The 16,050-nt window shown below is 36.9% G+C and overlaps 1 protein-coding gene across 1 annotated transcript in view; it reads left to right on the top strand.

The window, feature by feature from the left end:
- ERC2 (ELKS/RAB6-interacting/CAST family member 2) overlaps positions 1 to 16,050 on the top strand; it is a 402,854-nt gene that overhangs the window by 126,356 nt on the left and 260,448 nt on the right. Inside the window, exon 8 of the mRNA XM_084214527.1 lies at positions 14,180 to 14,317. Coding sequence (XP_084070653.1) covers positions 14,180 to 14,317 — 138 coding nt within the window. The remainder of the gene's footprint in view (positions 1 to 14,179; positions 14,318 to 16,050) is intronic.

Genomic DNA, 16,050 nt, shown 5'->3' with positions numbered 1-16,050 from the left:
TTCACCTTCGAGTGGAGCTGTTACTGGCTTTATGAAATCACGAAGTTCAAAGACTCAGGAGTATGCATGCAGATAAGTTTAATGGTAACAATAAATGAGAATTGTTATCTTCATACTTCTCCCTTCATATTATTGTTACCAGATGTGGCCGGAGCTAGTGATGCCAATTTGGTCAGATTGCTTTGATAATTTTCGTGTTGCCAAGCCGTATGTATTTCTTGGTGGGAGAATCAGCAGTGGTATGTTTGAATATGAGTAGAATAAGTCCAACTTTAGAGTGGAATCTGAATCTAATTCACTTCCTTCTAACACACCTGACTTTAATTTTTAACGCCCAGCCAGGCACAGTGCTAAGATCAAAGTGAAACAAAGAGGAGGGAGTAAAGCAATTCTTGGGAAGTAAAAAATAAAAACGGCATAACATTGTGTAATTCTTCATATACAACAGAAATAGTTGGCTTATTTACTGTTCACTTAAGAATAAATCTGCAGTAAATTTGCTAAAGGTAATTATGCCAGCAATGCCCTTTACTTATCAGGGAGAAGAATCAGGCCTACTATATTTATTGCCTAAGAGATACCTTAATTTGACAGCAGAAGTCTGCATTAATGTCCCCAGAAAGGCACAGAGTCTTTTATTGCTCTGTGCTTGACCCCATGCCAAAGTGACTGTACACCATGGGAACCTCTGCACGTTCTTCTCTGTAGAGCCTTCTGCTATCTTGAGGGAGAAGCTGCTAAAAGTCCACAGGAATCTGTCAAGTTTTCATCTTAAAGCTTGTTGACAGACAGGATAGGGAGGGTGTTAAAGCATAATTTAAATTTGAGTGAAGTACCTGCTGTGTCCTATCCCAAATTCTTCATTCATGGTTAAGTCTGAGATTTTGTTGTGGCGAACCATAAATAGTTTGCTTTGAATGTTCATTTAATTTAAATCCATGACTTTTGAGATTGTTGGAATATTGGGAGGATAGTAAACAGCTGATCAAATGGGAAGAACTTCAAAGTATAGCATTAGAATATAGTAATAGAAAACAGGAGTTAGTTAATTTAGTTGCAAAATAGGTCACCCCTGTAAACTGTCCTTGGGAGCTTGTCTTCTGTTAGAATGACAATAATTAGATTTACAATAATTTCTTACATGACTTTTGTGTTCATCAGTTCTCACTGTTTGCATACTTTTACTGATTTCTATGTCAGTATTTTCTGTCAATTTATGAAATGTAATATAATTCATCCTTTCTTGAAGTTTTTGGCTTGCAACACCTTCTGTGAATCCTTATAAATGCCCTCCTTGGGGGCAGGGGAAGAAGATACTTCCGTGGACAGGTAGCTCTTTTCTCTCTCTGACTGTTCTGTAGCATTGAACTTGTAGCATCATTCAATCCAGTCAGGAGTATCTACTATCTGAATGGGAGACACTGAAAATGAAGTTGTTGTCAGACTGTTGTAGCTTCATTGCTAAGTGATGCTCGAGGTTTTTGGAGTATTTTACAGTTAAAATTATGTGCATGCTCTTGAAGAGAAAGCCTGACAAAAATTGACTGGTAATAATTCTTTTGCTTGCCAAAGTCAAGAGATAGTCAATCTGTGTAATATATTGATACAGCCTGTAATACATGGATATATTCATCATCACTAAAGGAATTCCAAGTCCTTGTTCTTAACTTCAAGCTCCGCACTCACCCCTCATGTGAGGGTTTTATCTAGTGTCTGTCAAACCCCTCCAAGCAGAGGGGCACATGGCTCACAGAGTGAACATGAAGCTCAGTGGGAGAGAACTGCATCTGACAGCTGCTGAAACTTCTCATTGTTCAGCAAAGAAACATAAATCAGAGGGAAAAAAATGACATATTTTGGTATAGTATGTCAGTGTCACTGACATTGTAGGGGCAGGTTACCTTCAAATGCATCTTCGGGATTTTCCTGCAATTGCAAAAGGGATAGTGAGTGTTCATAGATCCTTTCATCAAAGCTTTTACAGTAAATAAAAAAAAACTGAAGGAAGCAAAATGGAGAAGGATGGCTAAATTGATTAACAAATTGTAGGCATCAAAGTCCTAATGAAAACTGATTCAGAGAGAGAATTATTTCTCTCATAGGTGTAATTTTGAAAAATTTTCCTTTATTTTTGTGTAGTTGATGGTATTAGAGTGAAGCTGAGTTTCACATACCAACCTGCTGGTTTTGAGGTGATACAAGATAAAGGAAATTCAATCGTTTTAGTTTTTAAAGGACATTTTTCATACGAAAAGCAAACTATCTTAAACACAAAACCATATCAGATTACAGATTACTTCCTATTCAGACATTTCCATAAAAGCATTGCTGACTTACCTTTGCTGCTATAGAGAAACTAAACTGTTCAGCAGATGTTGATTAAAGACATGCAAGTTGATGCGTTTAACATTTCAGTTTAAGTTTAGAGGTGCTTTGATAGTTTATATGTCTAAAGACTGTGCCTGGCCTGCAGTAACTAATGGTGAAACTCAATATCTGCATTGTCTTTGGTGCAGCTATAGTGAAAATATTAAATTACCTCTCATAGTAACAAGAATCTGAGTTCTCTGATGAACCTTTTGAAGACTTCAACTCTTAAAGGGTCTAAACCTATGTACATTGACCATATGTTAATTTAGAATGATTTAGAAAAGACATCTCTAAATAAGGGGGCAGGGATCTGTTATCCTTGTGCAAAAGCTTTCCTTTCATGTAAATGTATTCCACTGTCTCTTACATATGAATATAGATGGTTTCTGTAACCAAGGAACTAAAGAGAAACTTTCCAATTGTAAGAATATTATTATTTCTGATTAATTGCTGCCTAACCATTTCAACTTTGCTGCTCTGGGGTTTTTTTCCTGCTTTTTACCACTGGTACTTCAGGAAACTCATATAAAATGATACCATGTGAAACTGGATTCTCCATTACGTTTTAAATGTGATTTCGAAGGCCAGGGTGTTCTTATAGTAGAAATAAACATAGCTGTATTAAATTCCTATATCCATTATTCATAGTAGTGAGGGAACAGGGCTATTATTTTTACTTTCAATGTAGATTTTTTATCAAAAATTAATTTCAGTTTTTAAGGCATTCCTCCTCCCTTTTCAACCTTTCTGCCCCTTTCTGCCTTAATTTGAGAACAAAGTAGTGTAGCATTTAATATTTTTCCTATGTTGATGATGTATTATATTATTAAGTAAAATATTTTATAAGAAAACTGGAAAATAGAGACTATGGGAAATCTGAAAAAAATTTGTAAGAGTGGGGAGAGACATCATTAAGGACTAAATAGGATTGAGCAGTTTTAAAGGACCATACTTGAAATGTTTTTCCCTTCAGCTGTGAAATATCTGTTATTTACAGATACAAAAGTTCTATGCAATTAATTGTTTCAAATTAGGAGCAGTATGCTTATCTGAAAGTTTCTCAGTTAGTGAAAGTATCCTGGGATTTCTCTGAAACAATCAAGTAAAACTAACATGAGCTGTTAAGTGAATTATCTGTCTGTACTTTTGAAGTCTTTGTACCAAATATGTTTAATATTGTCACACAGTTCTGTGTGGAAGGGGTGTTGTGAAAGTGTTCATGAAAGGAGATACGAAATTACGGTTATAATGTAATTAATGGCCAAATCTTCTGGCAGAATTAGTTGTAGCATGTTGGGATTAGGCATTTGCTATTTTTGGAATTGTATGTGATCTGAGTTACACTGTCCTTTGCCTTTGGAATAGTGTGATGATGTTTGAATGTGCATTTATTTTGCTTTTGTCTAGACTCTTATATCTTTTATAGCTTTGCATTGGAATCAAAACTACAGGAGTTCTTTAAATGGGAAATGTATTGAGTTTCAAATTCAAACCTTACAAAGCATGTTAAATATCTCTTTAAACTTTCCAGGAAAGGAAGTAAAGGTATTCTTTTCTTTCACTCAGGCTGGTGATTTAAGAGTAACCTTAAGCCATCAATAGAAATATACAGTGGTGTTAGTAAAAATAAAACAGATATTTTTAAAGTATTATAGTGCACATGTGCATAAACTAAAATATGAAAAGAGGGAAGAAAAACTGGGGTACTGCAAATTATGATGGAGTTTGAATTTGGTGTCAATTCCTTAACGGGATTGCTAACCTCAAGTATATGGTATTTCAGTGGAGCAGTGACTTTCTAGATTTGAAATATTTTATTATAAATCATAATTCTGGATTGAATAGGAAAAATAATACAAGAGAGAAAGAACGCAAGTGAAAAAATAGGTAGTAAAAAAAATATTGGCGTTGATTGAAGAGTAATCAAAAAGAATAAAAACAACTGCAGTTAAGATGAGAGTGACTTAGTTGGAGTGAGAATTCCTTTTATCTCATATCTAACTTTATTCAGCATTTTCATTTAGAAAATATTCTTCACTGTTTCAATTAGGGGGAAAAAATAAAACCCAACCACCTTTGAATGCAGATGAAGTAAAGGAGATGATGACTAGCACAAAAAGAAATTTGGAGTGTTAATGCCAGGAGGCTGAAGGCCATGATTAATACAGTTTTGAAAAGTATTTCAAACGGGATGTGGTAGTGAGAATTGCCAATATTCTGTCTGCAAAAAGAATGGGTAGTGGAGCAAAAGATGATAACTGCTCTTTAAATGACTTTTGTGTCATCCCACCTGAAAAACCATGTGTGATTTCAGACATCTTGTGGTCAAAAGAAGGATGGAAATATGAAAGTGTCAGAGAAGAAGAATGGTCAAAACCTGTCGGGTTTGGGTATCTGTCTAAAGTCAGTAGAGCTTAGTTTTTTATTTTAACATTGTGAAGGTATAAATACCACAAATGAGGATAAATTATTTTGGACAGTGTAAATCTTAGAAAATGAGTAGCATGAAATCAGATTGACAAGGTCATCTATTAAATGATTGGATAGCCTTCAAATGGGAAAGGAAATTCAATTATCATAGGTTTTTCATTGCTGGGTAACATAGGCAGTCCTGGAAAGGATCTTAGGGTATTACAGTATGTTCCACTGCCCACAAGCAGGATTTGAAGGAGATTCTTACAGTGAATGAAAACATTTTTTTTCTCTAGGGATTAAGTCAGGCTTCAAGCTTTTCCACATCACAACCTGCTCAACCTTTTCACTTTGAAATGAAGCAGTTTGTAAGGTTTCTGCCTTTTACTCAGAACTTAAGGTTATAGCTCTTTTCTGTAATGGAAATCTTTTTTTCTGGATGTCTCTCTGTTTTCCTATCTTAATAACTTTCCTAAGGATATAAAATGACTATATTACTCTTTAATAACTGTATTTATTTTAATAACATGTTATAAAGTGAAATAATTGAAATTTAAAGTAAGGTAATATGCCTTTTTAGTGTTTTTCTTGTAATACTTTGGATATCCAAATGAAATCTGCTTTCAGAACAGACTGGTCATCTGTTTCCCAGCTTATGTTGTTTTTCCTTTTCTATTACATGTATTTCCCTTTATATATTTCTGTATTGTAAAGCACAGCACTCACCATACACCTTTTGTTAGTCCCTGTTCTTGTCCAGCTTTTTGATTTCTCTGTGTTCATTGCTCTGGAAAACTTCCCCAGCTACTGTCGAACTGGCTTCTGCTCTCTTTCTACAGCCTCTTGAGGTGCCTATCTTTATTTCTTTTGTGGCTTTCCTTTTCAGTGCTCCCTGTTGCCCAACACTTGTCTGTACAACTTGTCAGCTGCCTCTCTCTTCTCACCATCTGTGAACTTTTATATAATATGTGCTGTAACTTTTCAATCTGGACAGAGGCCCCCAAGTCTTCCCAATTGATACAGACATAGTAGGAATGACAAGATACACACTAAAAATCACATTCAACTTCAATGATCTGTATTAAAAATATAAGAATGCCAAAGCATTTTTTTTTTCCTCCATGTGAATTTATGTTACAGTGTAGTAAAGCAGATGTACTTCTCTCACTGGCATATGCAGTTTTTCATGCAAAGTTGTCTAAAAATTTTTGTGTAAGCTAATGTAGCCTATTTTATAGGGATATACACCAAATAGTACAAAATGGGCCATGAGTAGAATATCCCCAGATGTTTCCAAGCAGCAGAAGGGTAGTATTTTTCATGGTTAACTTTGACTAGTAGTCAGGTGCTCTCAGTGTGCAAATTGGGCTAGACTTCAAAAAAAATTCAGTAATCAGCTTGTAACTCATAAAATATTGTGAGGTGTAGGTACCCGACCAACCCAGCTTGAAAATCTGGCCCTCATATATACAGACAGACTTTATTAGAAGCATTAGCTTAAGAATGAATGTCTGCATCCCTTGTCATAAATGGAATTATGTGTTAGTTTATTTTGTATTTCTGTATTTACTATCTGGAAAATACCTATTGCATTCTAAATTACATCACAGTAAATACATATAATGAGAGGAAAAGCTTTTCAATGGATGTCTCACAAGATTGTGAGTCCTGCTTAGAAGAGTCCAAGAGTCAAGCTGTTTTGTTCAGAGAATTTATTAGCCCCTGAGGAGAAGGAGACAGAGACTGAGTATTTCCAGATACACAAGTGGATATTATCAGCCCAGGCTTCTTTTGGCTAGCTTCCTGGGGAAGGTTAATTTTAGCGTTAAGTTCCAGCTCTTTCTCAGCTTGAGTCTGGCAACAGAAGCCAAGCTTTGAATCCAGGAGCTCCTTTCTGTGTGACAGCCTTCTCCTCTCTTGGCTGGTTTGCCCACTGACCTGCTTTTATAGCCCTGTAAAAGTGTCAGCTGACTTGAGGGCAGAGCTCTTCCCTAAGCAGCCCTGGGGGAGTTTTCTTCTGCTCTCTGTATGAAAACTCATTGCACACCTCTTTTCTTAATCCTTGTTGATTCCTCTGAATCCTTCCTGTACCTGTACTTCGAATCCTGTATTATGGAAGGATCTGGAATCTTACAGTAAGTAAAAGTGGATGAATTATTTCCTTCAGTGACTGCACAATAAAACAAACATACATGCTTGTTTTGGAAGAAGAATAGGAAAAGATAGTTATCACTTTTGAGCTCCAATTTTAGTTGCATTTGCTTCTATTTATTGATGCAATAGGATGCTCTCAGTTTCTATGTGTACATGAGACAGTAGATTGATGTTTCTGATTATGGAATAAAGACAATTTTTAAAAAGTCACATATAATAGGTACTGACCAAAGAATATTACTGCATATCCCAGTAAATGACATGCATTTTTCCCTACTGACCAACAGTTCATAGATTCTTTTCCTTCTTTTTATATGTTTTTCCCCTCTCTCTGAAATTATTGGGTATATGTATTTTCTATTTAGGTAAAGTTCAAATCCTATTGGATTTTTTAATATACTGTAATAATACTTTATGCTTCTGTACTGTGCTGTTTTCCCTGAGATTTCTCTAATCCTGTGATGCATTTAACAAACTGAATCATACAGAACAAATAATGATGTGGGAAATAGTTGCACATTATGTGAGTTGATCTTTGAATTCTACCACAGACTGACTTACTTTCCTTAGCATACTCTGGGAAAGTTTAATTACTGTGTAACAGCTGTTCAGAAGCTTGATATCAATGTAAATTTCATGTCTTCGTAATTATTTTTTTTTTTTGCATTTGCAGCTCTATGACTATACAGTGGTGGATGTCTTGGGTAGACTGTCAAATGAATGGATAGTCAGAATGAACAAATGGGACTAAAATCTTTACAGCAGGAATGTCTTCTAGATCTTAAAATATTCCTCTATTCCTCCACTGCTTACCCCTTAGGACAGAGATTTGTTGTAAGAAAATGTGACATTTTTAGTAAGACACAATATAGCAACTCTTTTTTGCTTTTATATAACAGCAACTCTTAGTGCTGTTCAGGTGGCTGAACCCACAGCTGTGGTTCTGTCAGTATTAATTACTTCATCATACTTCATCAGTTTATACCTTTCCCTTCTTTTTGCTTGTTCTATTTTCTTCAACTAATTCTGTGAAAATTCCTATCTCCACATATCAGCATCTGGGTAAACTTGCTTTTTTTTGCCTTGTATTTTCTTTGTGTTTGGTTTCTACTACAGCTTTAATGTTCAATTAGACACCAGTTAGAATTTTAAGCCTTATTTTGCCTGAACACTGTGTAAACTAACATCCTTCTGGTCAAAAGCACTTGGTACTTCTTTAAAGGCAAATTGCATGTAAAAATCAGCAACTTCAGACAAAGGAAAAAGGAAAATGATCTGTGGTTGATAATGTAAATAAATATATAGAATATAATAGTCTTACATCTATAGAATATAGATATAAAAATAATTATCAGCCATAAAATTAAGTTTTCAAACTCCAGTATTAATCTGATCAGCTGTGTGATCTTAACAGCAAAAATCTGAGTTTAAAGAAGTAGAAAATGTGTTGTGTTGAATTGCTGTAACTCTGGGGGGAAGCAGTGCAAACGTACATCAGGAAAAATGCTCTGATTACCTTTTTTTTGTTCTGGTTTCCTATTCTGGTCTTATGTATATTTTTGTTTTTTAAGCTTGTCAAGTAGAGCAAGATTGGGAAGGATTATTTTCTTCCTGCTGGGATTAGGTTGGAAGGTGGCAGTGGGGCGATCACCAGCTCATGGCACTGCTCTGTTCCCTTGTCATCAGGCTGCTGTGAGAGCAGTGGCTGCTCCAGCAGCTCCTTTGGGACAGCAGTCCCTTTGCAGCTGTGCTGGGGCACTTTGAGCTGTCCTCCTGAACGCAGTTTGGGGCACAAAGTCTTCAGATGCATCAATCACTTGTGGAAACCTTGCAGACCTACTGAGCTGGAGACTGCTTTCTCCATGGGCACACAGCACATCCATAGTTGGAGGTGTTCTTTTACATCACCTAAAGGGCTATGTAGTATTTATGGACAGCTTTAAAAATACCTTTACTGTCTCTGATTTGGTAATCCAGTAGGATTGAGCTGGCCATATGCTTTGGGCCATCTAGAACCTCTGGTGTTGGAGAAAGCCTTGTGGGGCGCAAAATAACACAAGAATATAAAGCTAAAAAGTACTATTGAACCATGATTACTATTGTAATCTGAAGGAAGTAAAATGCTGCTGTATTGCTTCAATTTGGAAGATATAAATTTGCAAGGTAGTAATAGGAAGGCACTCTGGAAATATTTTAAATTGAGAACATATTACTCAATAGGCAGCTATCAGGAAGAAGTGGTATTCTTTTGAGACATAATCAAGCACTTTAGTGGATATTGGATCTGCTTATGGAATCCAAGAGTGTTTTATCATGTCATTATAAGATTAAGATTAACGAGTTTTTTTCCAGTTACATCAGTCAAGCAAAAGATTAGTACAAATCTTACACTTAATTGAACATATTCAGCTGCAAGCAGCAACCCCCTATTTTAGAATATTTTTAGGAGTTTTGTATTATGGGACAATTTTTTAACTTAACATTTATTTCAATTTTTGGAATCTAAAAGTATGTGATACTTTGCTTTTGAAAGAGTATTCCTAGTTAAGGCTTGTCCATCTACCTACTTACAGGGAAGAAAAAGGAAAAGTTATGGGCACTGCCTGAGAAAGCACTTTTGGGGCAGTCTCTTTCAAGTCTGAAGGCAATCTGCAATGTCAAACTGTTGAAGCAGAATTTCTCCTTCAATGGGCTCATTTTATTACTGGAAATTTTACTTAAACTAAGAATTGCATTCAGGGAGTATCATGACTCTAAGGAAAATTTCCCCTCTCACTCCATAGGCTTAAACTCTAAATACCTGCTGTAGAGCCCGTTAATTTTCAAATATTTTGCCTGATATGGTATTTAATAACTGTACACCATTTGGTAAAAAAAAAAAATTGCTAAAAATCAATAGCACTCTCCAAAAACTGTACCACTGTATTAAGTCTACTATTACTACTCAGATAGTAATATTTTTACAGTCATGGTAAAGTAATTTCATTTTTTCTGGTTGTTTCATTACAAGTTAAGCGTGCACACATTCACAGACACCAGAAGGAGATGTTGGGATGTCTGTAGACATCTATTTTGCTGAGTCAGTACCAAAGCTGGTTTCATGTTCTGGGATATCCTGAGAGGTTTCTGAAAAGGACCATATGAGCCAGAACATTTACCATGAGTCTTACTAATAAAAAGAAATTATGTGTAAGTAGCCATTTAGTTTTATGTTTGAACTATGCCTGTTTTTTTTCTGTTTTGATTAATAGATACATTACTTTTGTCTTTTGCTATCTATGTCTATAAGGCAGAAGCTAAAGTCTGAAAATGAGTACTAAGTTTTAAAGTAGTCATAGATAATGCTCATGTTGGACGAATGCTGCTTATTAAATCCCATTTTCTTGTTTAAAGTAGATTGTAACAGTACTTGCAAAATTGTTTAGTAGGATTTAATTTCTTAAAATACAAAGATTTTTATTGTAATTAATGCAAATGATACATACAAAAGTTCTGTTTTCTCTCCTAGGTTTCAATTTTAAATTTATATAAAACTAAACATGTTATTAATCTACTTCACTGGAATTGACATAGTCTGTGCTTCAATATGAAACAAATCTTGAAGACTTCTGCCTATAGAAATTTAGACTAGAGCAAAATGCACTTTTGGAGTAAAAAAACCCCATTGTTGCAAAATACTTATTGTCTGAGCTATTTAAAACTCAAATACAGAGAAGAGAGTGAAATACTTGCTGCTAAGTTTAACTATATGGCTTTATGGTTTCATGAGGTAGGAACAAGAAGTCTTAGATAATGACTCTTTTCCAGGTTCTTAAATTCTCTTCTCCTTTGATGCATATCTCTGAAGGCAAATTGTTACAGCATGGAACATTTTTTTGATTATATAATTTTCTTGCAAGTTCCATAGTACAGTACCTTAATTTTGACAATGAAAGGAGTTTTCTTTTGAGAACTTGGGTTACTGGAGACTTTTAAAGCCTGTCTGGGGGTGAGATTTAATTTAATCCCTTGAGCATTTAATAAGCATTCCTGAGACTGTTGCCAAAAGGTGACAAGATTAGCACTTGAGGTTTATTGACAGGATGCCTCATAGGAAAGACATTTATCTGTAAGGGTATTGTTTTAAAAGAAGGAATAAAGTCTGGGTTAAGCCTTGGGAATATACACACTTTCTGAAATGCAGAAAGAATAGATTACTTTCTTTTCATCCTGGCACAGGGAACAGCAGGTAAGAAATAGATGTTCACAAAACTTCACGGTAACTAACTTCCTATCAGAAAAAATAAGAACTCGAGGATTAAGATGGTCTTGACACAAACTGAATTCAGGCATGCTCAACAGTCATTATTCAATAATAGAATTGTACTCTTGCATAAATGCTTGTACCCAAATACATTTGTGTGTTGGAGAATGACAGAGGTTACCAGAGGGTTTGTTGTTTCTGGATTTAAAAATCTCAGGAAGAACTAAACCATATCTTGTGTTCCAAGATTTTAGCATGTGAGACCTCTCAATCTCTTTGTCTCCTGCAATCTTGTTGAGAGAACTCTGTGATTAAGTGGTCATAGTCTTGTCTGCATCAGTAGGTCTTGGCTAATCCTGTGCCCATCCCAAGGAACAAATACTCTGTGGTACTGATTCTACTTTAGCATAGCCCAGTGTGGTCCTGTTCCCATTAAAGTATTTCCTTCAGGTTTATATAGCACAAATAGAAGAATAATTAGATCCTTTCCTCCTATTTTATCTATGGAGTATGTATTGAGTGACTTATTTTAAAGCAGTTGTGATTCAATGGGGATGTTTTTAATTTGCTGCCTGTTCTCTTTTACCTCTGAGGAAAGAATTTTGTAAATGCTGAATAATTTTAGAACATGTTTTCTTGGTTAAGGGTTGGCTCATATTTTCAATTAGTTTTAAGAGGAAGGAAATCGTGTAAATGCTGTGGAATTCAGATAAGCACTGTGCATAGGAAATAAGTACTTTAATTTAGGGTGCCTAGAATTGGTAGGTCAAGCTGATGATAGTAAAGGAGCAGATCTTAACTTTGTTTCAAAGAACATGTAATCAATATTCACTCTCCTGTTTTATTTCCCTTTTACTTGAGAATTTGTTTTGGTGAAGCTGAAATGTGCAATTGCTTAAGTATTCCACAGGGTGTCATGAGGCAGTTGCTGGAATCATTAATACTTGGATGAAGTAAAGAAAGAAACATAGTGTGCAGTCCTCTGAATGCCAGTTAATGTAATTTTAGATGTGACTAATACACATGCCATAAAATAAAAAGTTCTTAACTCATTAACACGTGTATCATGTTTCTGTATCTGTATAAAATATACACACGAAGAAAAATATTGCAAGAGGTCATTCACAAGAGTAAGCTATTCTATGTCAGGTCTTCCCAAAAAGACCTTTCTATATATTCCTTAGTATTTTATAGTTTACACAGCAAGTGGAATCTTTGGCTCATAGCAGTAATCTGATATACCAAGTGATGTATATATTAAAAAAAAAAAGGAAAAAGAAAAAAAGGTACAAGACTTGTATTTGACATACTGTAAAGAATTTCTAATTGAATTGTGCTCCTCCAAGTTTACTTTCAAATTTTGTTTTAATTTTTATTTAAATTCTTTTAAAATTTATTTTTTTCAGAAACACACTTTATGCAGCGCACGCAGCTGTACTGTGGATTTTATGACTTGTTAATTGTGGATGTATATGATGTCAAAACTTTGGGATTTTTTCTCCCACACTTGTATAATGTAGTAGGAGGAGAATTTTTACCAAGGTGTGCCCCAAATTAAAGTGTATTTGACTATGGTGGTATGTTCTTGCATATGGAGATCAAATTTTTATTGACGTAACTGTTGACTTCTGCAGAGCTGCACATGAGTTCAATTCAACTTCAGGTTTGAGAAGAAGTCTTTAAAGTAACTGTAAAAGCTTCTGCTTCTCTTAAAATCTGAGTTGCTTTAAATGGAAAGATACTGGCTATGTGAAAAAACAAATCATGACATTATAAAATGAACAGGAATACTGAATTCATTTCAGTAGCAAGAGAATGTGATCCAAACTGAAAAAAAACACTGATGAAAGTAGGAGTTTGAATATCTGTTGACAGTAATAATTTGTCTATTGTTGACAACATATTTAAAACCAGTTTTGAACAAATGATACATCATGGATTTTGGCATATTTTCTTATATTATCTGAAATGGCATACTAAAATAACAGACCAGTTAATTTTCTTGTTACTATTTATTTGTGTGAAGCCTTAAGTAACAAATCTTGGGTTTGTGCCAGTTGGTGCATAATGAGGGTGCAGGATGGAGGGTGGGGGATTCTTCCAACAGACAATTAATGAAATTTTACACATGTGATGCAACACAACCCCCCTGCCTTCTGCCCAGAGGTCACAGTGCCTTACAGCCACCGAAGGGGACTGCCATCACAATCAGAAGCTGAGTGCTTTATTCACATTTGCTTCCAAAGTCCACATTGCTCTGTGGACAGCTTCTTGTACAAAACCTTTGTGATTTAACTCCTCCTGAATTAGCCGCTATAAATCATGACAGTGTGCTTATAGGTACTTGAGCAATATGTTCAAATACTTTCTAGATGAGGAACCAGTTTTATTTAAAGAAGTTAAAATATCCAAAATAGAGTGACATACTTGAAATATTTGTGGAGGTGAAGAAAGTGCATGGAAGTGGTGTCCCTTGAATTTTTTTTTTTGGTTGTTTGTGGGTTTGGCCTTTTTAAGAATAAACATCCTGATCTCTGCCCAGCTTAGTTTTCCTTATGGCAAGGCATCATGGAAGAAGAGGTTTTTTGATAGGCAGGTTATAATCTTTTGTCTTCCTCATTTTAAGGCTCAATCAAATTGGTTTGCCTCACCGGTTTTTTGTCCTTTTTGAACAGGAATAATCTAAAGGGGTAATTCCAGACATACTTTGAATTACTGAGATAACGCAGTACCTTAAACTAGAGTGATTAATATCAGAAACTATTTAAATAATAAAACACCTGACTGCAGTGAGATTTTTCCTTTATTTTATTGGAAAATTATACTGCTTCAGCAAAAGAAAACAAAATCGAAAAGACTGAAGTTTAAAACTGTTGATGATGTAGCAGTTACACACCTGGCAGTATAATGAGGCGTGTGTATCATATGTGTGATGTGTATGCACTCAGCATTGGAACATTATGAAAAGGTTGATGATTATTGTAATGTTTTTATTTACAGATTGAAAATCTACAGGAGCAACTTAGGGACAAGGACAAACAACTAACTAATCTAAAAGACAGAGTGAAGTCACTGCAGACAGATTCCAGTAATACAGACACAGCACTGGCAACCTTAGAGGAAGCCCTATCAGAAAAGGTAATGTTTTCTCTTGAAAACCTTTGTGCTGCTCTTGTGGGTGATGTGTGTGCAGAAAATATGCTTCTAAGTTGGCCTGAGCTCTCCCAGAGGCTAGTGGCCTTGTCAGGGAAGCAGGTGGCCCTGTTCTGGTAGGATGAGCAGGAATGACTGTCAGGGGATGAACTGGCACACAACATGGAGGGGAAGGAGTGATGTCCTTTGAATGCTTATGGAGAAAATGGCCCAGGACATGGGAAGATTTTGCCTTAGTCAGTGAGGTCAGTGGTTATTCCCTGAAAGAACTGAAAGGCATTGGACACCTGACTTTAGAAGGTAGAATTTTGGGCATTTTTCTGTCTTTGTGATCTTGATGATCCTGTTTAACACTTTGTCATGGGTTGACCCTGGCACAGTGCCAGCGCCCCCATGAAAGGTGGATTCCTAAAATGGTTACCGTGAGATGTGACCCAGGAACAGAACAAAACAGGCTCCAACTTGGGAATGGAGGGAAAAAAAAACCAACATTTTATTAATCTACATAGACACAAAAGGGAAAAGGAAAAAAACTACACACAACAATCCACAATAGAACATCTTCAAAAACACTTCTCCTCCCCCCACCTCTCCAACAAACAAATCCCCTCTAACACATCAATTCTCAATCCAATACCCTCCTTCACACACACTCTCCCCAGTTCATCAGGAGAGAGGAGTCTTCCTCTCAACCCATGGGCCTCCCCAGGGAAACACTGCAAAGTCCCCAGTGCTTCCACGTCACACACTGCAGCCGCCCGAAGAAAATCTGTAGCGGTGACCATTCTTCCTTCCATGTCCAGCGCTCTCACCACTGTCCATGGATCCAAACTGCTCCTTAGGTCCTTTTAAGAATGCTTTGCCTAGTTCCAAGAAGTGGCCGCCTCTCACCATTTGGGACACCTGTCCCCCCCATATTATTTCCCCTGGGGCCTGGGGTTCTCAGGAACAGAGATTCTTCGCTGGAGGCAGAGGGCTCCACCACACCCTCCCCCTCAGTCTCTGTTCTCTCCGCTTCTCTTCGCGGCCTTGTCACTCCTGGCTTCTAGCCAACCGCCTCCCCCAAGGAGCAGTCTCTGTATTATCAGAAGAACTTGGTTTCGCCCGTGGCTGTGTAAGAGAAAAGTCCAGCCAAAGCCACTCCACTCATCTCCTCCACCTAGGGCACTCTCATCTGCAAGCATTCCTTCACCTAATCAAACTTCTTCTTCTTTCCCATCCTCTTTCCCCTCTCACTCCTCAGCTGGGGAGGATCAGTGTTTTTAAAGCTTCCAAAGGTTCAAAAAGGTTACAAGCTCGGCCCAGTCTGCTGGCGGCTGGGCACCTTGCCCCCCCCACTTTCTCCTCCTGGCTGTGCTCCCGGCACAAGATAACAAATTTCCAGCCTGCACAGTCTCTATCATCCTCTCTCCCAGGGGGGCTGCCCAAACCATCCCAGGACTCCTCCACCCCTGCACCTTGCCGGGGCTCCGGCCTTCCTCCTCAGGCCGCATGGCCTCCCCTCCCCCACCCAGACGCAGCTGGGCAGGGGAGAGGTCCGAGCAACTCACCGGCCGGACTCCAAAGAGGAAGGTCTTCTCTAAATCCTCTGCTTTTTAACCCACTGAGTGTGTTCTCGGAGGCGTACCCAAATCCTCAGTGGCCACACCAAATGCCAATTTCACATCTGGCCACTGATTGGTTTGACCATAACTTTCCAAAAAAAACCTCACTTCCGG

The sequence above is a fragment of the Fringilla coelebs genome (genome assembly GCF_963513975.1).
Source record: "Fringilla coelebs genome assembly, chromosome: 13".
In the NCBI taxonomy this organism is placed as follows: domain Eukaryota; kingdom Metazoa; phylum Chordata; class Aves; order Passeriformes; family Fringillidae; genus Fringilla; species Fringilla coelebs.
The sequence above is the reverse complement of the archived record's forward strand: the minus strand, read 5'-3'. Positions and strand labels throughout refer to the sequence as shown.